Below are 18,093 nucleotides of genomic sequence, written 5' to 3'. Positions count from 1 at the left end.
GACCAGATGATCTCTGGGCCCGTTCTCTGACAAAGCAGCTAGAGTGAGCTTGCTAAACTGCAAACCTGATCACGCCAGATCCCTCCGACAGGAAACTGCTCAGTGGCTTCCCTTTGCTTTAGGATAAAAGCCCAAGTTCCTGAATGTGGCTTCCTGGCCGGCAGAGCCCTGAATCCCTGCTTGCTGCCTCCAAGGCTTCTTTCTGACCATTTAGTCCTTAGGCTCTGTGATTTAGGACAGCGCCAGGCACACAGTAAATATATTGTGAATAAATGAATGAACGAAGGGGCTTTGCTTCCCCAACACGCAAGCTATCTCTCAACACTGAGCTTTTGCCCTCTGCCTAGAACACACCCCTCCCTCTTTTCTGCTGGTGAACCCTTGCCCACCGCTCAGTCTCAGCTCCATCTCTGCCTCCTTGTTCCCTAAATCCCTCCAGGACCTGGTGTGAAGTCCCTCTGTGTGCCTCCCCTTTCCTGGGTCCTGATTGCCCCTTCCCCTCTCTGTCTCTCTCACTACTCAAGGCAAGGACATGATGGCTTCATTGTCATAATCAGAGTCCCTTGCACCTGGCATGCAGTAGGCTACAGAGAATGCCAGAAAAGAGACAGGAAGCCGAAGTCTCCGTGGTCCCATTTTTCTGGTGCTATGTGGAACGCAGGACAGGGGCAGAGCAGCTGGGAGAGAGGAAGCTCGGTGGGGGGGGCAGCCCCCCAGCTGCACTCCTGGGCCCCTCCCTGCTGCCCCTGGGAGGTGAGAGAGAGGACTGATGCCCAGGCGTCTTCACGCAGGTCACTCAAGATGCAAGAAGACCGCCTGAAGGGCTCACTGGTGGAGGTGGCCCCCAAGAGGCCACCGAAGAGAGCTGGCTGCTGCTCCTGAGCACCTGGCCTGGCCAGGGTAGGCGGGCCACCTCCCTGGGTTTCCTGTTCCTCGGCTCCTGTCCCACCTGTCTGGACACAGCAATGACAGAGGCAGCCAGCTTGGAAGTTCAGGAAAATCCTCCTCGGGTCAGGACTTGGATCCCAGGGGAGTGGCTGCACTAATGCTGCCCTTTGTACTCCAAAGGACTTTTCTGAGTAATAAGGCTGGTGGAGGGGGGGAGGGGGGGAGGGGTTAAAACTCTATAAAGAAAGAAGAGTCTAGAAAAGTGACTTAAGGAAAATACACCACAATATTGGCAAAACATCTCTGGGTGGTAAAATTACAGGGTAAATGTGTGAGGGTGTTTTCCTTCTTATATGTATTTGTATTTTCAGATCTTCTATAATGACTGGGTATTGCTTATGTAGTCAGAAATAAGAGCAAATGTGGAGGGGTGGGAGAGAAACTTTTCAAAGAGCTTGCTTTGGTGCTGATTACATATTGATATGGCCTGTTAATCGCAAAGTACACTGTTTATTAAAGCAACCCCACTGTTCCATGCCTGGCAAAGCCGGTGAACCTTGTCACACTCACTGTATCTGTTTGCAAGCATGGGGTTCTTTCGAGCAGAATCCGATTCCTGGGGAAGAGCGATGTGCTGATGGCCCCTGATGTGCTCCATCCCCCCCTGTCTCCCTGAGCCCCAAACCCACTCTCTTTCCCCAAGATGTGCCTCTAAGGGGCCACATTTGGGGATCCCACTCCTGCCCCCATGCCATGGTGCCCCTGGTGCAGCCCTCTGCCTTGACGTGTCAATCTCTGGATACACTTGAGGCGCAGCTGGGGTGTGGCTTGTAAAGCCTGGGGAGCAGCAGGGGAAACTGGATTCAGATTACTCAAGGGTTCCTCTTTGGAGCTTTTGTGAGAGTTCCCAGAATTGCACAACATTTGCCTCCTGAAAGGTGGCTGCACATTACAGCCTGGGGCTGGGAATTTCAGTGCCCTTAGGGAGCTTGCTTTGAGAGTCTTAGACAGCCTCTTGGTGTTGGACTATCTCCTGTCATCTGTGTTTGCTGTAAATGTCGACTGTCTCATCTTACCGTTAACCAAAATAATGCTCACCAGGTACTGCGGTCCAGTGTGGGCAGGGTGCTGAGTTTGGTACTTTGTAATCATTCGGGTACTGGTGACTTCCTCAGCTGAATCAGAGGAAAGCTCAGTTGCATACAGAGACAAGCAAATACAGTTCCGGAGGCAGAGGTACAGAGAGAGAGCATGAAGGAGAAAGAGGAGGGCATGAGATAGAGGAAAGAGACCTCCAATCAGTTTAATCAGAGTCTCCACTCTTGGCCCCTATCCCTCTGCTCAGTTCTAAAAGACTTCGAGCTCTCTGTCACTAAAGGCATACAAGCCAAAGCCAGGTAACACTTGGCAAAGAGGTGAGGTGGGGAAGATTCAGGTATCAGAAGCCACCGGAGGGTTAGATCAGATGCCCTTAATGGATCCCATTCAATCTCTAGACTAGTAAATGCAGAATGATTCCTGTGATACAACCATTTCTTACGGGTCCCGCTCACTGATTCTTTCTTAGCGCCAATGTCTTCTCCCTTCCTGGATCCTGTCAGTCCACAAACCTCCTCCTGTTCTGAGCAGGTTCTAGGCTGTAGTAGGCTCAGAGAAAGACAGAGACAGACAGAGGGACAGGGAGAGGTGAGCTGGGGTAAATGATGCCTGGCCCTGGCTGAGAGTGGGGGGCAGGTCCTACTGTTGCTAATGGCTCTCTCTCAGGGGTCTGGGGATCTGGCAGGCACCAACATCTCTGTCCTATGGGCCAGTGAGTTAATGAGGCAGGTAAGCAGGGTGTGATTCCTGGGGGAGCCAGTAGAGTGGATAGAGCCCTTATTCTTTGGGGGATCCAGTATAGAAATGGCCTCTCTGCCTGCCCCTCCCATCTCAGCTCTGATCCCACCTCAGGCAGCTAGCTCAAGTTCCTTGGAGGTGGGGTGCTAGAAGGGACTGCACACCTGCCCAGAAGCCTCTCCTGGCTTTCTCTGGCTGGATCCAGCTTCTGTGCAGAGTACAGCTACAGAGGGGGCGCTAGACTTTCCTGGTGTCAAAGGGCTCCAAGTCACCAAGCAGGGCCCGGGAACCTCAGAGCAACACAAGGAAGGTGAGGAGAGCAGCAGGAGGGACTCAAGGTAGACTTCAGAGTGAACTTCCAGGCAAGTGGTGAGTTCTCAGGGCATGTCAGCCAAGGGGGCTCTGGTCATAACTTAGCTTGAGGCTGATTAAGAAATGGAGGGTGGGACTAGGTTGATGGGTCTCAGGGTGTGGCGTGAGAAGGGGAGAGCAGGGGGATAAGATGGAGCCTGGGCAGGGGTGTCAGAGAAGAGAGCTTTTTGGAACTGAGGGTGGGCAGGATCAGAACAATAACCATCATTTACCAAGCACCTACTATGTGCCAGGCGCTGTTCTGAGCACTTAGCTTGTATTACCTCGTTTAATCCTCACATCAACCCTTTGAGATGGGGCCTGTTATTATCCCCATTTTACAGATAAGGAAAGTTAGGCATAGAAGATTGAGTAGATTGCCCACAGTTACATAGCTAAGCAAGTGGTTGAGCAAGGCTTTAACCCCAGGCTCCAGTGCCCCATAAGCTTAACCCTGAAGTTATAGAGCGTCTTATAGGAAGGTATGGATGCTTAGATAGAGCAGGGGCAAGGTCCTTTGAGCCTTCTCTTTTCCCTTCTCCCTTTCCCTCCCCCCCTCTACAATCATATTTCATATTATTAGCAGGCAAGCCTGGGCCATGTAGAAGAAATAAAAAAGCAATGACAAATGCCTAGAGAGTGGCTCAGAAACAGTGTCCTTCCCCTGCAGCCCCTGGAACCAGAGTCTGAGATCTGGGGCATTGGCGGCAGAATTTATAGAGATCCCCACCCTCTGGTCTCTTCTCAGCTGTTTTCAGGCAAGTGGCTGCCGTTGGGTCCCGGAGACCAAACAAGTCCTCCAAGCAGGGTTCTGCAGGAGGGACCTAGGGGACCCCCAGCCCTGGCTCTGAGCCAACTACCAGAGGGGCTTTCCAGCCTCCACCCCCTGGTGTAGGAGAAAAGCAGATGGCGACATCAGCCCCTGAGCCAACTCTGGGATGCCTTGACCCCATCTCCCAGCCTGAGTTCTCTCATTTGGGGGCTCCCCATGTCCCCAACATGTCGGATGGAGTAGGGGTGAGGAGGATGATCTGACAGCTGGGGTGCAGCACATCCCCACCCCCCACCACCAGGTAACCCGCATAGCATGACCACAGAGGGCAGTGGTTCCCAGGCTGGTCTTTCAAAACTGCCAAAGCCCAAACCAATCAAATCCGGTCTTTGGGGGTGTGACCCATGTATTACTATTTTTGAAATTCCTCAACTGATCCCAATGTGTAGACATGCTTGGGAACCACTGGTTGGGGCTTTATACCTTCTCAAAGCACTTGCACATTCATTTTCCCACTTGAACTTCAAATTAAAACTTGCTCATTTTTGTAAAGCAATTATACTTCAATAAAGATATAAAAAAAAACTTGCTCATTTCACAGGCAGGGCAAGGTTTTGTTAAAAAAATATATATATACACAATAAATAAATATATATACTAAATATATATACTATAATAAATATATATGCTAAATATATAAATAATGTTTATCAGATTCAATTTGTACTCCCTGCAGAAATTTGAGAAATACAGAAATCAAAAAGAAGAAAATGAAAATTACCTGAATCTCATCCTTTAGTGACAGTTACTGTTGACACCTGTTTTATTTCCTTTATTTCCTCGTTTCCTTACAGTTGAGGAAACTGAGGTAGAGAAACGTGAGGTAACTTTCCCGAGATCATGGAGCTCCCAAGGAGCAGAGTCAGGATTTGAACCCAGGGAATTGATGGAGCCCATCCCATCAGGTTGTTGTGAGGTCTAAAGGGGCTGGTGCACGCCAAGGGCACCCACTGTGTGCAGGGGTCTGTGAAAGGAGGGGGCTCAACAGGGAAAGAGGGAGGCAGCCCTTGGGCAGGTTTCTATACTGTCCTTGTGTGTCCAGAGCAGGAGAATGGAGGCCAACGCCACATCCACCACCGGGCTCACAGCTACACCTGAGCAACGGCTCCGACTCGTCTTTGCCGGGGTCTGTGGCCTCGTCCTGCTGGTGGGGCTGCTGGCCAATGGACCGATGCTGCTGGTGGTGGGCTGGGGTCCGGGCGCCCCCCACCACTCCTCACCTTGACCAACAGCCTCATGGTGAGCATCACGCTGTCTGACTTGCTCTTCCTGGCCTGGGTGGTGCCCGTGGTCCTTCTGAGCTTCCTGCGGCAGGACTGGTGGTTGGGCCCCACCATCTGCACCATCAGCCAGACTGCCAACAACGCCACCATGTTCTGCACCTTCTATGGCATGGTGGCCATGGCTCTTCTGTGCCACGTGGCAGTGGCCTGGCCTGACGTGGCCCTCCCGTCTGGCCTGGGTGTCCACCTGCTGCTCTGTGGGTCCTGGGCCTCACTGCATCACTACCCAACTGGCTGTTCCAGCGAGTGGTCGTGGAGGAGGAGGCCCAGGCCTGCCTCTTGCTTCTGAACCCTGCTCAGACCTCCTGCTACTTCACCCTGCTGGGAGCCCTGGCCTTCCTGCCTTGCATGATGAGGCTGGGCTGCTCTTTCAGCCACCTGGGCTGGCTCCTGTGGAGACATACCCGTAGCCCCAGGGGGTAGAACATCTGGGAGCACCAGGAAACACAGGGCTCATCCTTGTAGTGCTGGTGGTCTTCATGCTGATGTGGGGGCCCTGCTCTGTGCTAGGCTATGTGGCAGCTGTGGGTGACCTGCCTGCCATGCCGGTGGCTTTTGTGGCATCCAGCTTCTGCACCATCCTGGCCTACTCCAACTGTGCTGTCAGTCCCATCCTCTGCTTCTACCTCTCTCGCCCCTTCCCGGCAAGACTCAGGGACCTCTTCTGCAGGCCAATGGCAGCCACGCATCCCAGGGATGTGGGAGGAGCTGGTGTGGCGATAGAGAGCATCCAGCCTGGACATGACAGGGCCCCAGGAAGCCTATGGGGTCTGGCGGGGGTCTGAGAGGTTAGGCTGATGGGAGAGCTGAGATTCAAGAGAGATGGGAAGACCCCTATGACATTAGATCCCATCCCCTCCATTTTATCAGTTGGGAGACTAAGATCCAGAGAGGGCAGGTAGCCCAGCAAAGGTGACACAGCAATTAAACGGCAACTAGGTCGCTGCTCCCATTCCACCTTGGGGCTCAGATGGATAACTATAGGCTCCATTACTTTCTAGTAGTATGACTTGAACAAGTCCCTTAACCTCTCTATGCCTCAGTTTTCTCATCTGGAAAATAGGATCATGATAGTACCTCCTTGATGGTGTTGTTATGAGGATAAACTTTCTTAACACATATAAAGGGCTTAGAAGAACGCTTGGTACTTAGTAAGTACATATGAGTGTTGGTCATTACTATTATTATTATGATCTTATTTTTATTAATTCAGGGGCATTTGAAGTGAGAGCGGTAAAGGGACTTCTAAGGGCAGAGAAGTGGGTAGAGGAGTGATCCGGGGGCTGGCCATTCCTGGGGTCCTCAGTCCTGGGGTAAGGCCTGGGGATTGAACGGGCTGCCTGGGTAGGGGCTCATAGCCCAGGCGGACCCTTCAGTCGCCTCTCTCTTCTCTGCCTGTCCTCCCCCAGCTCTGTCACACACACACACCTCTCAGCCCAATAAAGGAATATCATGAAGTAAAGCCAAAATGGAGCCGTGAGTCTGGGCCTGTGAATTTCTGAACGCCCTCCTTTCTTCTCTGTGGTTTCTCTTCCTGATGTGGCAGGGGCAGGGGCCTCTTCTGAGGCCCCTTCCTTCTCTCCAGAGCCAACTGGAGGTCTTCACCTCTCCTACCCCATCCCCTCTGAGAAGTTCCCCAACTCCATGACCTCCTGTGGCCTCCTGGGAAAAAGCCTCAGGCTTTTGTGTTGGCCTGGGAACCAGGGAGATGTCTCTACTGAAATTCCCAAGACAACGTGTTGTGCTTGGTGATAGTGTTACAGCTAAACACACACACACACACACACACACACACACACACACACACTCCGACCCCATGGTCAAAAAGCTTAGAAAACATTGGGATGAACCAAGTCAAAATAGTCTCTTTGCCACAGGACTAATCAAAGCCTCGAATACCCTGAAGGCCATGGGGACTCTCTGAGAGGGGCTCGGAGTGGGCAGTTTCCCAAAACCCGTGCCAGGGAACCAGTGTTCCGTGGAACACACCTTGGGAAAGAACCCAGCTACCCTGTTGAGCACAGTAAAGACACTCTCAGTGCACCAGTGGCAGCGGCTCTGAGCCTCGACTGCCCTGCCAGGCGGCCTTCTCCTCCCGATGCTTTCCCACGGGAGCCCAAGGTGAGGGAAAAACGGGCCGCTGGTTATGGGAACTTTCTTCTTCTCGAGCTGTGACTCCAGCCGGTGCCCACTCAAAGTGGATCGGAACGCAAGTCAGAGGGGCATCTAATTATAAGGACCACAGTGAATCAGCTCTAATTTACCATAAAATCATCTAAGAAGCAAGCAAGTCCCAAACTTTGGTATAATTAGTACCAATTTCTTGTGATGTGCTGGTTGGGAATGGCTGCCTGGAGGGCTAATCTGAGAGCAAACTCACCCAGAGGAGGGAGAAATCCCCTTTCCCTCTGATCCTGGTCCCTCACAGCCACAGGGACTTATATGTGAAGAGGGACAAGGAGGAAAGTGGTGTTTACTGTGCACCTAGTGCAGCAGGCCCTGTGAATGTCACACGCTTCATGCATGCATATCTACACGTCACTCTGACCACACAACAATCATGCAAGGGAAGAGTGACAGTCCCATCACACAGAGGAGCAGTAAGTCATCCTGGGCACATGACCTGTGAGGCATTTAGGCTGCCCCAAGAGCCCCGCTTTGGTGGCCACAGATCCTGGTCCCATTCATTGGTTTGGTGTCGATACCCCAGGGTGGTAGGATTTCCTTGCTTATTGCTCCAGAGCAGGGGTTAGGCCCATGAGGGTGCAACTGTGTGTGAGGCAGTGTCTCCAGGGCCTGGCACTAATGCTCACTAAATACTTGTTGAGAGATGAGTGATCAAATGCAGTAAAGTCACCCACGGAATAATCTGATCATGTTACTCACCTCTCTCACCTCCTCAGTGGCTCCCTGATTCACTCAGAGTAATGCTGAAGGCCTTACTGTGGCCTACAAGGCCCTGAACATTCCAGATTCTTTACCCTCAACCCCATCTCCTGCATTCTCCCCTCCTTAATGCAGCTTCAACCACACTGGCCTCCTTAATGTTCTTCAAACACACCTCAGGGCCTTTGCACTTGCTGCTCCGTCTCCTTGGAGCCCTCTTGCCTCAGATATCAGCATGCCTCCCTCTCTTTGCCTCAGGGCTCATCTAACTGTCATCTCCTCAGAAAGGCCCTCCTTCCCTGACCACCTCATTTAAAATATCACCCTGTCATTCTCTGTCCTCTTATTCTCTTATTTTTCTTTGTGACTCTTATCACCACCAGAAATTATATTATTTACCTATTATGTGCTTACTGTGTTTCCCCTGTCCTATTTGTGTGTCTGTTGTAAGTTCCATGTGGAGACAGGGCCTATGTTTTGTTCATTGCTGCATCCTCAGCGCCTAGCATAGACCCTGGCACGTAGTAGTTGCTCAGTACATTTTTTTGAACAAAAGAATGGAAGAAAGAGAGAGGAGAACCTGGACTCTGTCACACAGCAACATCTGTGCTATTTTTCACAGGAGAAAGGAAAACAAGGAACTTTAGTAAAAGAACCAAATTTACTTCAGTTTAAGGCAAATTCCACACAGAGACTGTCTTAGAGACAGGCACAGGACCAGACAGCATAGAAACACCACCATCATGCATGACAGGAGGGGAAGCAGTGTCTGGCAACAGACGGGGTGGGGCCTGGTCTCCACCCAGGAACGGGAGGTTCAGTGGGCTGAGGAGCCCCATGCGGCAGGAGGGACTGGCATGCATGACCATGTGGGTAAAGGCTGGGCAGCTGGGTGGGCCCAGGGGTGAGATCATCTTTCTCACCTTTCCCACAGCAGGGGCAAGGGCTCAGGCTCAGATGCCAGAGCCCAAGGCTGAAGGACTAGGGTGGATTTGGGGTGATGGGATGGAACAGGGTGACCCTAAAAGCCAAGACGGCCTTAAGGGGTTGCACTCGTGAGGAGTGGGATGGGGGAAGCTGGGTGTGGGATGAATGTGGACTCTCAGGGTATCAGAGCTGAAGGTAAACCCAGGGCTATCTGGTCAACCCTCTTGCCGTACAGATGTGGAAACTAAGACCCAGAAGGTAGAAAGGCCTTGCTCAGGTTCCCACAGCCAGCAAGGGGTGGAGGCAGGACTTGAACCCAGGACTCCCATCCCCTATCCCCATAGGATAGAAGGGCAGTGTGGGAGTGCTGGAGCTGGGCTGCTTCTTGCCCAGGCCTCCAGGTGGGCGGCAGAGGATGGTGCCCCAAGGACACTGGGCAGTCTCTGGGGAGAAAAGGGGATTCCTGGAGCTAGGAGCCAACTGCGGAGGTACCTACGGGCCCAGACCAGGGAGAGGCCTGTGCATCTGTGTGTCTAGAACCAGCGTCATACTGGGCTTGAGAGGCACCAGAAGCAACTCTGTGCCTGAAAAGCCTCCATTCCTTGCCCACCATGTGGCCTCCATCCACTATCACAGCATCTCCTTCATGGGTCTGTAGGACTCCCACTGCATGCAAGGGTCCCAGGGAGGGGTCACATGTTCAGGCACTCCTGCAAACCCAGCAGCCTCACAGGGTTCACTGGAAATGGGACAGGATAGATACCAGGTGGGGGTCAGGGGCCAGGTATAGGAGTAGACACCACAGGAGGAGGGGAGGGAGAAGGGGGCCTAGAAGTGGGAGGCTTAGCCCAGGCTTCAGGGTGATATAGGAGCAGATGGGATTACCCAGGTAATAGCTCAGGTGGGCTGAGCGGGACCCCAGTCGTCCTGATTAACATCTTCCTGGCTGGTCCAGAACCAGGTGTCAATGAAAGGAGAGAAGAGCAGGGGCGCAGATCCCCACCTCCACCACCTGTACCCCCAAACTCTAGGGGCTTGGGCAGTATGGGAAGGAGTCTCCAGAAGCCCTACCCGCTGTGGGCCTCCCAGGCACACGTGTTCCAAAGGCTGGGCAGGATGGTCTGTAGCTGGGTCTGGGCACCCCGCCTCCCTTTCTACTGGCCTAAGCCCCAGCCATCTGAGCAGACCAGGCTCAGATGTGCGTGTGCAGGGGGGAAGCAGGGGGCGTGCGGGCGGGGGACTGCGGAGGCGAGCACGCTGGGGCCGCGGGCGGGGAGCGAGGGCGGATGCCCTGCGCCTTCATGTAGGACACCAGCTGGTCGGGAATCTCAGCCAGCACATCGCGGGCCAGGCGCGCCATGCTGAGCACGTGGTTGCCCGTGCGGTCCACATAGTCCCTGAAGGGCACAAACTGTCCAGTGCGGGAGGCAGGGTCAGGCGAGGTCTCCCTCTGGACACCAGTTCCCCAAATCTCCAGGTCTGGGATCCTGTCCCACTCCTCCCCAGCCTCTGCCCACTTCAATCAAGCCCTCCCCGTCATGGTGAATTCTCTGAGGGACTGTATCAGAGTCCCTGTTCTGTCATTCACTCAACAAATAACTTACTGCACACCTATTCATGCCAGGATACAATACACCGCTGAACAAGATCCCTTCATCTCTGAAGTCTTGGCACCAAGCACAGGCATTTAGCAGGCACTCAGGAAATGTTGAAGGAATCCCCTGGCTTCTGGAAAATGGGCCCTGCGGGTCTCCTCCCACCTCTCCTGCAGGGCGCTCTCTGTCTCTGCTTCTGCTCTCCCCTTTCTGGGCCAACACCTACAGTCAGGCCCCTCTGGCTTCATCCCAGGAGATGTCTGGCCCCCTTCCCAGTGCCTCAGCCTCACTCCTGCCTCCAGGCCTTTGCATACACAGGTCCCACCTCCCAGACTGCCCTTGCTCCAGTCTTTGGTCTCTACACCTGGAATGACCCCTCCCCCCTTAATTTTTTTAATGGGGGAGGGGGTGGTATGGAGAATGTCGGGTTTTTTTATTCTGAATCTCCTAAGCACTAGGGACTCAGTGTGTAAGAGATTCACAGAGGGATGTGCTTACTGAGGTGCATTCTGAGGCTTGACTGGACAGGGATTCCCTGAGGACAAAGACCTGTCTGCTCGTTACATTTGCCATCCTACATGGAGACGTTGATATTGATTCAATCAACCAAGCAACACTCATTCTTGGAAAGGGCTGCAGCAACACTAAAGACACCTCCCCCACCCTTCATGGGGTTTGCCATCTCACTTAGGAAGGCAGCCCAGAAGAAAATAACAGAAGGTGCAAGTAATTAGGCCTCTGTGTTCTACAGGAGACCCTGGAGGCCTGGGGCTTAGGGAGGGCATAGCAGAGCATTCCAGTCAGGGCAACACAATGTTAGGGGTGAGTCTCAGCCATGGTAGAGGTGGGTCCAGCCCTAAGACTGACTCCTGTTTCCTTCTGTGAGGCCAAGCCATTAGGGCTCCCAGTGTCTCCTTCCAGGGCCCCTTTCCAGAGAAGCCCCTAGAAGGGGGAGTTAGGTCAGCCTGCCTAGAGGGGCTCTTGCATTTTCCGTGGGGCGGGCAGGGTCTGGGCTTCACCTGGACAATGTCCCGCTCGGCCAGCTTTCCCCGGGAGGAGATCCGCACGTCATCACCATCCAGCTCCACCATGGCTGTGGGGGGGGGGGGGGGAGGGGCAAAGGCATGGGGTGGGGGGACTAATTGGTGGGCACCTGGGCCTGGCAGGACAGAGACCGCCAGCTCAGACCCCCACGTTAGAGATGAGAAAACTGAGGCCAGGAGACAGGAGGAGCCCAACCACGTGAGTCTCTGACTTCCAGCCCATGGTGCCACTCCCCCACCCTCCACAGGCTCCCAGGGTGGAGGAGGGAGGAGTGACTTGGGCCCTCCTCCCCACAGCCTTGGTGTGTGGGTGTGCGGTACACACCTTGACACACCCCTCCCTGTGCAAACAAACGCACACTCACACCCTGCCTGCTCATCCAGATAGTTGCACACACCCTGATGTGAGCTCTCACTCTTTTGGGAGGGGACATTCCCAAGGGCCTGAAGCCTCTGGGGGAACATCTAGGTGGGTGGGGACTCACCATCGAACTCTGCCTGGCCCACGCCGATGATGATGATGGACATGGGGAGTTTGGCAGCCTGGGAGACAACATGGGAGGTGGGCGGGGTGGTACCCAGCCGAGGGGCCAGTTAAAAGAAATGGGAGATCACAGGTAAGGACAGGAAGGGGTGGGTCAAAAGAAGAAAGGCAGGAGGACAGGGAGGAAATGGAGGAGAGAAGGATGGAGACACACAGAGAAACACAGAAAAGGGGGAGGAGGAGGGAGAGAGGATAGCCAAGGATACAGGGACACCAGAGAGGAAGAGGGGGTGGAGAGGGCAGGAGGCAGAGGGGGAAATGGGTCATAGGTTTGCTTCTGCAAGACACCCTCTTCTGTCCCCTCTTCTGCCTCTGGACCTCCGTCATGTGGGACAGCTTTTACATGGGCCCAGAGGGAGGGCCAGCTGTGGCTGGGGCCCCTATAGAGGGAGCCATGTTCCTGGGCCTCCCCCTCTTTGGACCTCCCTCCTCTTCTACCTGGCCAAGCCAGGCTGGGGTTTGGGGCAGCAGCCCTAGAGATGGGTTAATGAGGGCACCATAGGAGTCTGGAGGGAGCGGACCATCCAGTGTGATGAAGAGGTAGGTAGAGAGCTCGCCAGCCAGATCCTTCATCAGCCGGAACCCCCTCCATCCCCCAAACCCTACTGCTGGCCCTCTAGGCTCTACAGCAAGAAGCCAGGAGTGGTCCCAAAGAGGGCAGGGAGAGGAGGAGCCATGCCCCAAAGGTTTCCCTAAAGGAGGGGGGGAGGTGCACCCCCAGGTTTCCCCATGCTCCATCCCCATCCCTGCTCACATTGACGATAGCCTCCTTGGTCTGTGCCATGTCCGAAATGACCCCATCCGTGATGATGAGCAGCACCGAGTACTGGGAGCCGTCCTGCACCTCGGCCGCATTCCTGGGGCAGGGTGGGGGCAGAGGTCTGTCTGGTGGGACTCTGGGCATGTCGTCCCCCCAACACAAGGACCCTTAACACTGGTGGGGACAGCTCTTCAGTGGGAGGGGGTCTCTTTAGGGTCAGGCCTCCCTGAAAAGCAAACCAGTGGGAAGGGACACTCCCTGCCACCTTCCTGGGAGGACAGTGGTAGAAGGAAGCAGCTTGCGAGCTGTGGGGATGGTCCAGTGACCGCCACACTCACCTGGCCACATGGGTGACCACGGGGGCGAAGTTGGTGGGGCCGTAGAGCTGCACCGTGCGCAGGCTGTGGTGGTAGGCCTCCAGGATGCCATCGATGCCACAGCACGAGGGGTTCTCCTGGTTGCCATTCTGAGGGCACAGAGGGCGAGGAGGCTGAGCCCAGGAAGGAAGGAGGGATGGGAAGGAGGGCAGCTGGGTGGTCTGTGGCGGCAGAGCCAGGGTTGGGGAGGCCGACAGGCCTGGGCTCTCCTAGACTCTTCTCTGGTGGGGCTTCAGGGGTTCGGGGCAGGGGAGGGAGCCCTCGGGGCCTACCGTGAAGGGCAACACATGCTCCAGGTGAGCAGGGTCCAGACCTGCTCCTTGCCCTACTCCCTGTACCTGCTCAGACAGCATCCCCCTGACCCCCAGAGCCCTGGCTGCTTAGGGAACCTCGGGCAAACCCACCACCCCCTAAAATGACTGCAGAGTCTGAGCTGCTCTGGAGGGGCCAGCGGCTGCTCCATCCTCCTGTGTCCTGTGCCCAGCACAGTGCCTAGCACCCTACAGGCATGGGAGGGACATTTGCTGTGAGTGATCCAGCAACCGACTGAGTGTCCCCAGCTCATGGGAGGGAGGGAAAGGAGGTGGCCTGAGGAGCCATCTCCACAGGGCCCCCATTTCAGACCAACCCAGGGAACTCCTGGAACTACCTGCAGTTGTCCATACCCAACCCACACCCTTTTAGCCTCATTTCTGGGGCCTTGGGGAATAGTTCAGCCACATCCCCACTCCACCTCCACCTGGGTCTTGTTAGGAAAAGGAGGGCAGAGCCCACTGTGGACGGCTTCAGACATGGAGGGGAGGTGCTCGTGACTGAGGTGGGGAGTGGGTTTCTGGAAGCTCTGATACAAGCTCCCCTACATCCAGCAGGCAGCCTACCTCTGCAAAGACTGCACCTCAAGTCCCTAGGCGGGCAGGATGGGAATGCCCCCCACCCCAGGCCTGTCACCACACCCCCAGTCTGGTCAGCCCTCAGCCCTTTCTCCCAGGACCTCCTACCAGCGGGAACTCATGGGATACCCTGCCGTCAGGGGGTAGTTTGGCCCCGAAGCCAAGGGCGGGGAACATCTTGTCGCTGTCGTAGTGCTGGATGATCTCCCCGACGGCGGTCAGTGCGAGCGCGTAGGCATTCAGCTGGTAGGGGCTCATGTAGTGCAGGGACGTGGACTGCGAGGGGTTCCCTGCAAGACAGGGCATGGGGACATTTGCCGGCCTGGACACTCCAAGCCACCAGGCTCAGAATGCAGAAGGGGGTGTCCAAGGGAACCCCTTTCTTTCTCTCTTACCGCACATTCAATCCTTTAGCAAATCATGGCTGCTAAACCCTCAGAATACATCCAGAATCCCACCTACTTCTCCCCTCCTCCATGATACCATCCTCTTGCTCATAGGACTGCAGCAGCCCGATCTCCGTCTTTCCACCCTTGTGTCCATACTCAGCACACCAGTCAGAGCGAGTCTATGTCAAAACTCAGGCAGCTAATCATACCTCTTCTCTGCTCAAAATGCCCCAATGCTCCCGTTTCACCAGGAATTAAATCTGAAGTCCTTACAAGGGCCCACAAAACCCCACTTGATCTGGCCTGAGGTTACCTCTCTCCTCATCTCCTACCATCCTGTCACTCACTCAGCTCTGGCCTCTCACCATTCCCACCTCAGGGCCTCGGCAAAGGCTGTTCCCTCTGCTCTGGGACGCTTTTCCACAGATGTGCACATGGCTTGCTCCTTCACCTCTTGAGGTCTGCTGTGGTCTTCCCCGAGCAGCCTATTGAAAGTTACAGCCTCCTCCATACTCCCTATCCCTCTTCCTGACTTGTTTTTCTCCACAGCCCTTGTCACCACTAATATTGTCCATATTTTAGTTACTCGTTTATTAATAAGAGGCAGTACAGCACAAACTGCCAAGTATTAATCCGTTCTACTTCCTACTAGCTGTGTGATCTGCATAAGTTTCTTAACCACTCAGCCTCAGTCTCCTCATCTGTAGAATGGGGGTAATAACAGTCCACACCTCACAGAACTGTTGTGAGGATTAAACAGACGTTATTATAACTCTCCTCACTGTTATGAATACTAAGACCCCTCCCAGCTCTGACATCCCACCACTCTGTGATGGGAGGGCCCTCAGCCATGAGGGGGGTTTCTGACACACCTGTGGAGTACGAGACCTGGGCATCTTCTGACTGGCACAAAAATGAGCATTGAGCACTGTTAATGGGGGTCCAGAATCCAAGGAAGGTTGTGATGTCTCTAACAGTGTAAAGTTTGGCATTGATTGCTCCCGGCCACTTGGTCACAGCCTGACACTGGAGAAGGTCAGAGGAGGAAGGAAGCCCGAGCAAGGGTGAGGACCAGAGCTCCTGGGCGTTCCTGCCTCCTTGAGGACCACAAGGCTCAGTCTTGCCTCTGGCTCTCCCCTCCAGCTTGTGGGGTGGACTGCACAGGGGCTGTGCAATCTGATCCTGTGAGGAAATACCTCTGCTCCAGGGCTCTCCATGGGCCCAGAGAAGCTGTCCTATTCCCCTAGGGAGAGTGGGTATCCTCAAGGGCAAGGCTGTGGCTCAGGGTATGTAGGCCCAGAGGCCAGATTTGTTAGTGACCATGATCCAATCTGGGGGTACCTTCACCACCTTTGTTGCATCTTTGGCTCTCTAGGCCTAAGTTCCTCCTCTTCGTGAGGATGAGGCCAGAGAGTATGGGAGATCTGCTCCCAGCTAGGGCCAACTACCACAGCCCTGAAAAGCCCTCCCCTTTCCAGGCCCCCAGCCCCCATCCAGCTCCTCTGCCCATGCCCCCACTCACCATTGGAGGCTGTGAAATCGATGGCCACCGTGAAGTTGATCTGGGTCCTAGAAAAGGAAGAACAGCAGGGGAGTAACCTGGACAAAGGCAGGCCTGTACTGGACAGGGAGTGAGAAACCTGGCTTCCACCCCAGCCCCATTGCTTGTCAGGTATGTAGCCTTGGTGAATTCACTCATCTCCAGTTCTGGAAAACCGGGATAGTATCATCAGCTACACCCTCCCCCAAAGGACTGTTGTGAGCATCAAAAGAGTTAGGCAGTGTGACAGCTCTCTGAAGATGATTATGTTCTGCTGGGCACATGGCTGCGATTTCTTATTTCCTCTCCAAACCCTGCCCCTGGGTCCACCTGAGGCCAGTGAAGTAGGGTTTCCCTGTGTTCCTGGCGCAAATTTGGAGTCAGATTCAGGGTTAAAACTTATTTGGCAAAAAAGAAAGACAAACAGGCATTGTGCATCTCCTGAGGGAAGAACAAATGAAGTCGTCTTGCCAAAAAATTGAACTGGAATCTAACTGAGCTTCCGGAACTATCTACCAGTTGTTTACAGGAAACACAGGGGATAGAGGAATATGTTAAATGACACCATGGGGGATGCGGCCAGTAAAAGCCAGTCTGTGGGTCTGGGGGAAATTCTGTAGGAGCGCTCCTGGAAGAGCAGGATCAGGATCACCTGGGAATCTGTGAGGAGTCTCAGGCCCCCCTGGACCTACTGAATCAGAATCCCTTGGTGCGGTGCAGGAATCTGTTTTAGCAAATCCTTCATGTGCTTGGGGGAATCACTAGATGAAAAGATAATTAGGAATTCCCTGGCAGTCCAGTGATTAGGACTGGGCACTTTTACTGCCGTGGCAACTAAGCCCATGCGCCACAACTACTGAGCCTGTGCTCTAGAGCCCGTGAGCCACAACTACTGAGCCCACGTGCCACAACTACTGAAGCCTGCGCGCCTAGAGCCGTGCTCTGCAGCAAAGGGAAGCCACCACAATGAGAAGCCTGCGCACTGCAACAAAGAGTAGCCCCGCTCACCGCAACTAGAGAAAGCCCGCGCACAGCAACGGAGATCCAATGCAGCCAAAAATAACTGAATAAATGTATTTAAAAAAAAAAAAAGATGAGGCAGGGCTCACCTCACCTGCATTTAGCAGATGGTCCCTATCAGAAACCACAGCCCTCTTTCCACTTCATCACAGCTGAGCTGCTGCTCAGGGACCCTTCAATCTCCAGGAAAGGTGAAGGACATGGTTAGCAGGAGACCCCACCCAGGGTCTGCTGGCCAGAGACAGTCCTCCCCACACTCTTTCCCCCTCGTCTGCTGCCTGGGGGCAGAGCATTCAGTAGACTCCAAGCTCTGAGGGAGAAGGAGCCACAAGGCGGCAAGAGGTGGGTCTGGCCTGCAGGACTACAGCTGAGGGACATTGTTGGCTTGGCTCTTCCAAATAAAGGGTGAGGGGAGAGTCAGGCTTTTTTTTTTTTTTAATAGTAATCTTTTATTTATTTATTTATTTATTATATTTATTTTTGGCTGTGTTGGGTCTTCGTTTCTGTGCGAGGGCTTTCTCTAGTTGCGGCAAGCGGGGGCCACTCTTCATCGCGATGCACGGGCCTCTTCACTATCGCGGCCTCTCTTGTTGTGGAGCACAGACTCCAGACGCGCAGGCTCAGTAGTTGTGGCTCATGGGCCTAGTTGCTCCGCGGCATGTGGGATCTTCCCAGACCAGGGCTCGAACCCGTGTCCCCTGCATTAGCAGGCAGATTCTCAGCCACTGCGCCACCAGGGAAGCCCCAGGCCTTTTTTTTACTCCTTAAGTAAAAACCCTGCTCTGGGTTCTGAAACAGCTCAGAGAAGGAAGGGACTGGAAAGCAGCTACTTTTGTGGAACAGTTACTCCCTGCAGGCTCGCCCCTCCTGCCTAACGGCAAAACACAGGCTGCTCAGCAACCAGCTCCATCTCGGACTCTGACGTGGGGGCA

General features: G+C 54.2%; 2 protein-coding genes across 6 annotated transcripts in view; one reads left to right on the top strand and one right to left on the bottom strand.

Moving 5' to 3' along the window:
• Nucleotides 1-1,055, top strand: part of RAB44 (RAB44, member RAS oncogene family) — a 41,916-nt gene extending 40,861 nt beyond the window's left edge. Inside the window, exon 14 of the mRNA XM_082412697.1 lies at nucleotides 792-1,055. Within this exon, the coding sequence (XP_082268823.1) occupies nucleotides 792-882 (91 nt within the window). The 3' untranslated portion in view covers nucleotides 883-1,055. The remainder of the gene's footprint in view (nucleotides 1-791) is intronic.
• Nucleotides 1,056-1,133: 78 nt separating this feature from the next.
• Nucleotides 1,134-18,093, bottom strand: part of CPNE5 (copine 5) — a 98,471-nt gene continuing 81,511 nt past the window's right edge. For 2 of the 5 annotated variants that reach the window (XM_082412595.1, XM_082412597.1), the window contains 7 exons: nucleotides 16,124-16,170; nucleotides 14,321-14,502; nucleotides 13,284-13,411; nucleotides 12,940-13,042; nucleotides 12,127-12,184; nucleotides 11,618-11,691; nucleotides 1,134-2,525 (listed from right to left, as the gene is read on the bottom strand). In XM_082412595.1, the coding sequence (XP_082268721.1) occupies nucleotides 2,196-2,525; nucleotides 11,618-11,691; nucleotides 12,127-12,184; nucleotides 12,940-13,042; nucleotides 13,284-13,411; nucleotides 14,321-14,502; nucleotides 16,124-16,170 (922 nt within the window). In that variant the 3' untranslated portion in view covers nucleotides 1,134-2,195. Of the gene's footprint in view, nucleotides 2,526-8,718; nucleotides 10,415-11,617; nucleotides 11,692-12,126; nucleotides 12,185-12,939; nucleotides 13,043-13,283; nucleotides 13,412-14,320; nucleotides 14,503-16,123; nucleotides 16,171-18,093 lie in introns of those variants that run through there. The other 3 variants (XM_082412598.1, XM_082412599.1, XM_082412596.1) reach the window with 2 other exon arrangements.

Source organism: Balaenoptera physalus (assembly GCF_965194825.1).
Source record: "Balaenoptera physalus genome assembly, chromosome: 11".
Classification (NCBI taxonomy): domain Eukaryota; kingdom Metazoa; phylum Chordata; class Mammalia; order Artiodactyla; family Balaenopteridae; genus Balaenoptera; species Balaenoptera physalus.
This window is presented reverse-complemented; position numbering and strand designations above follow the sequence as displayed.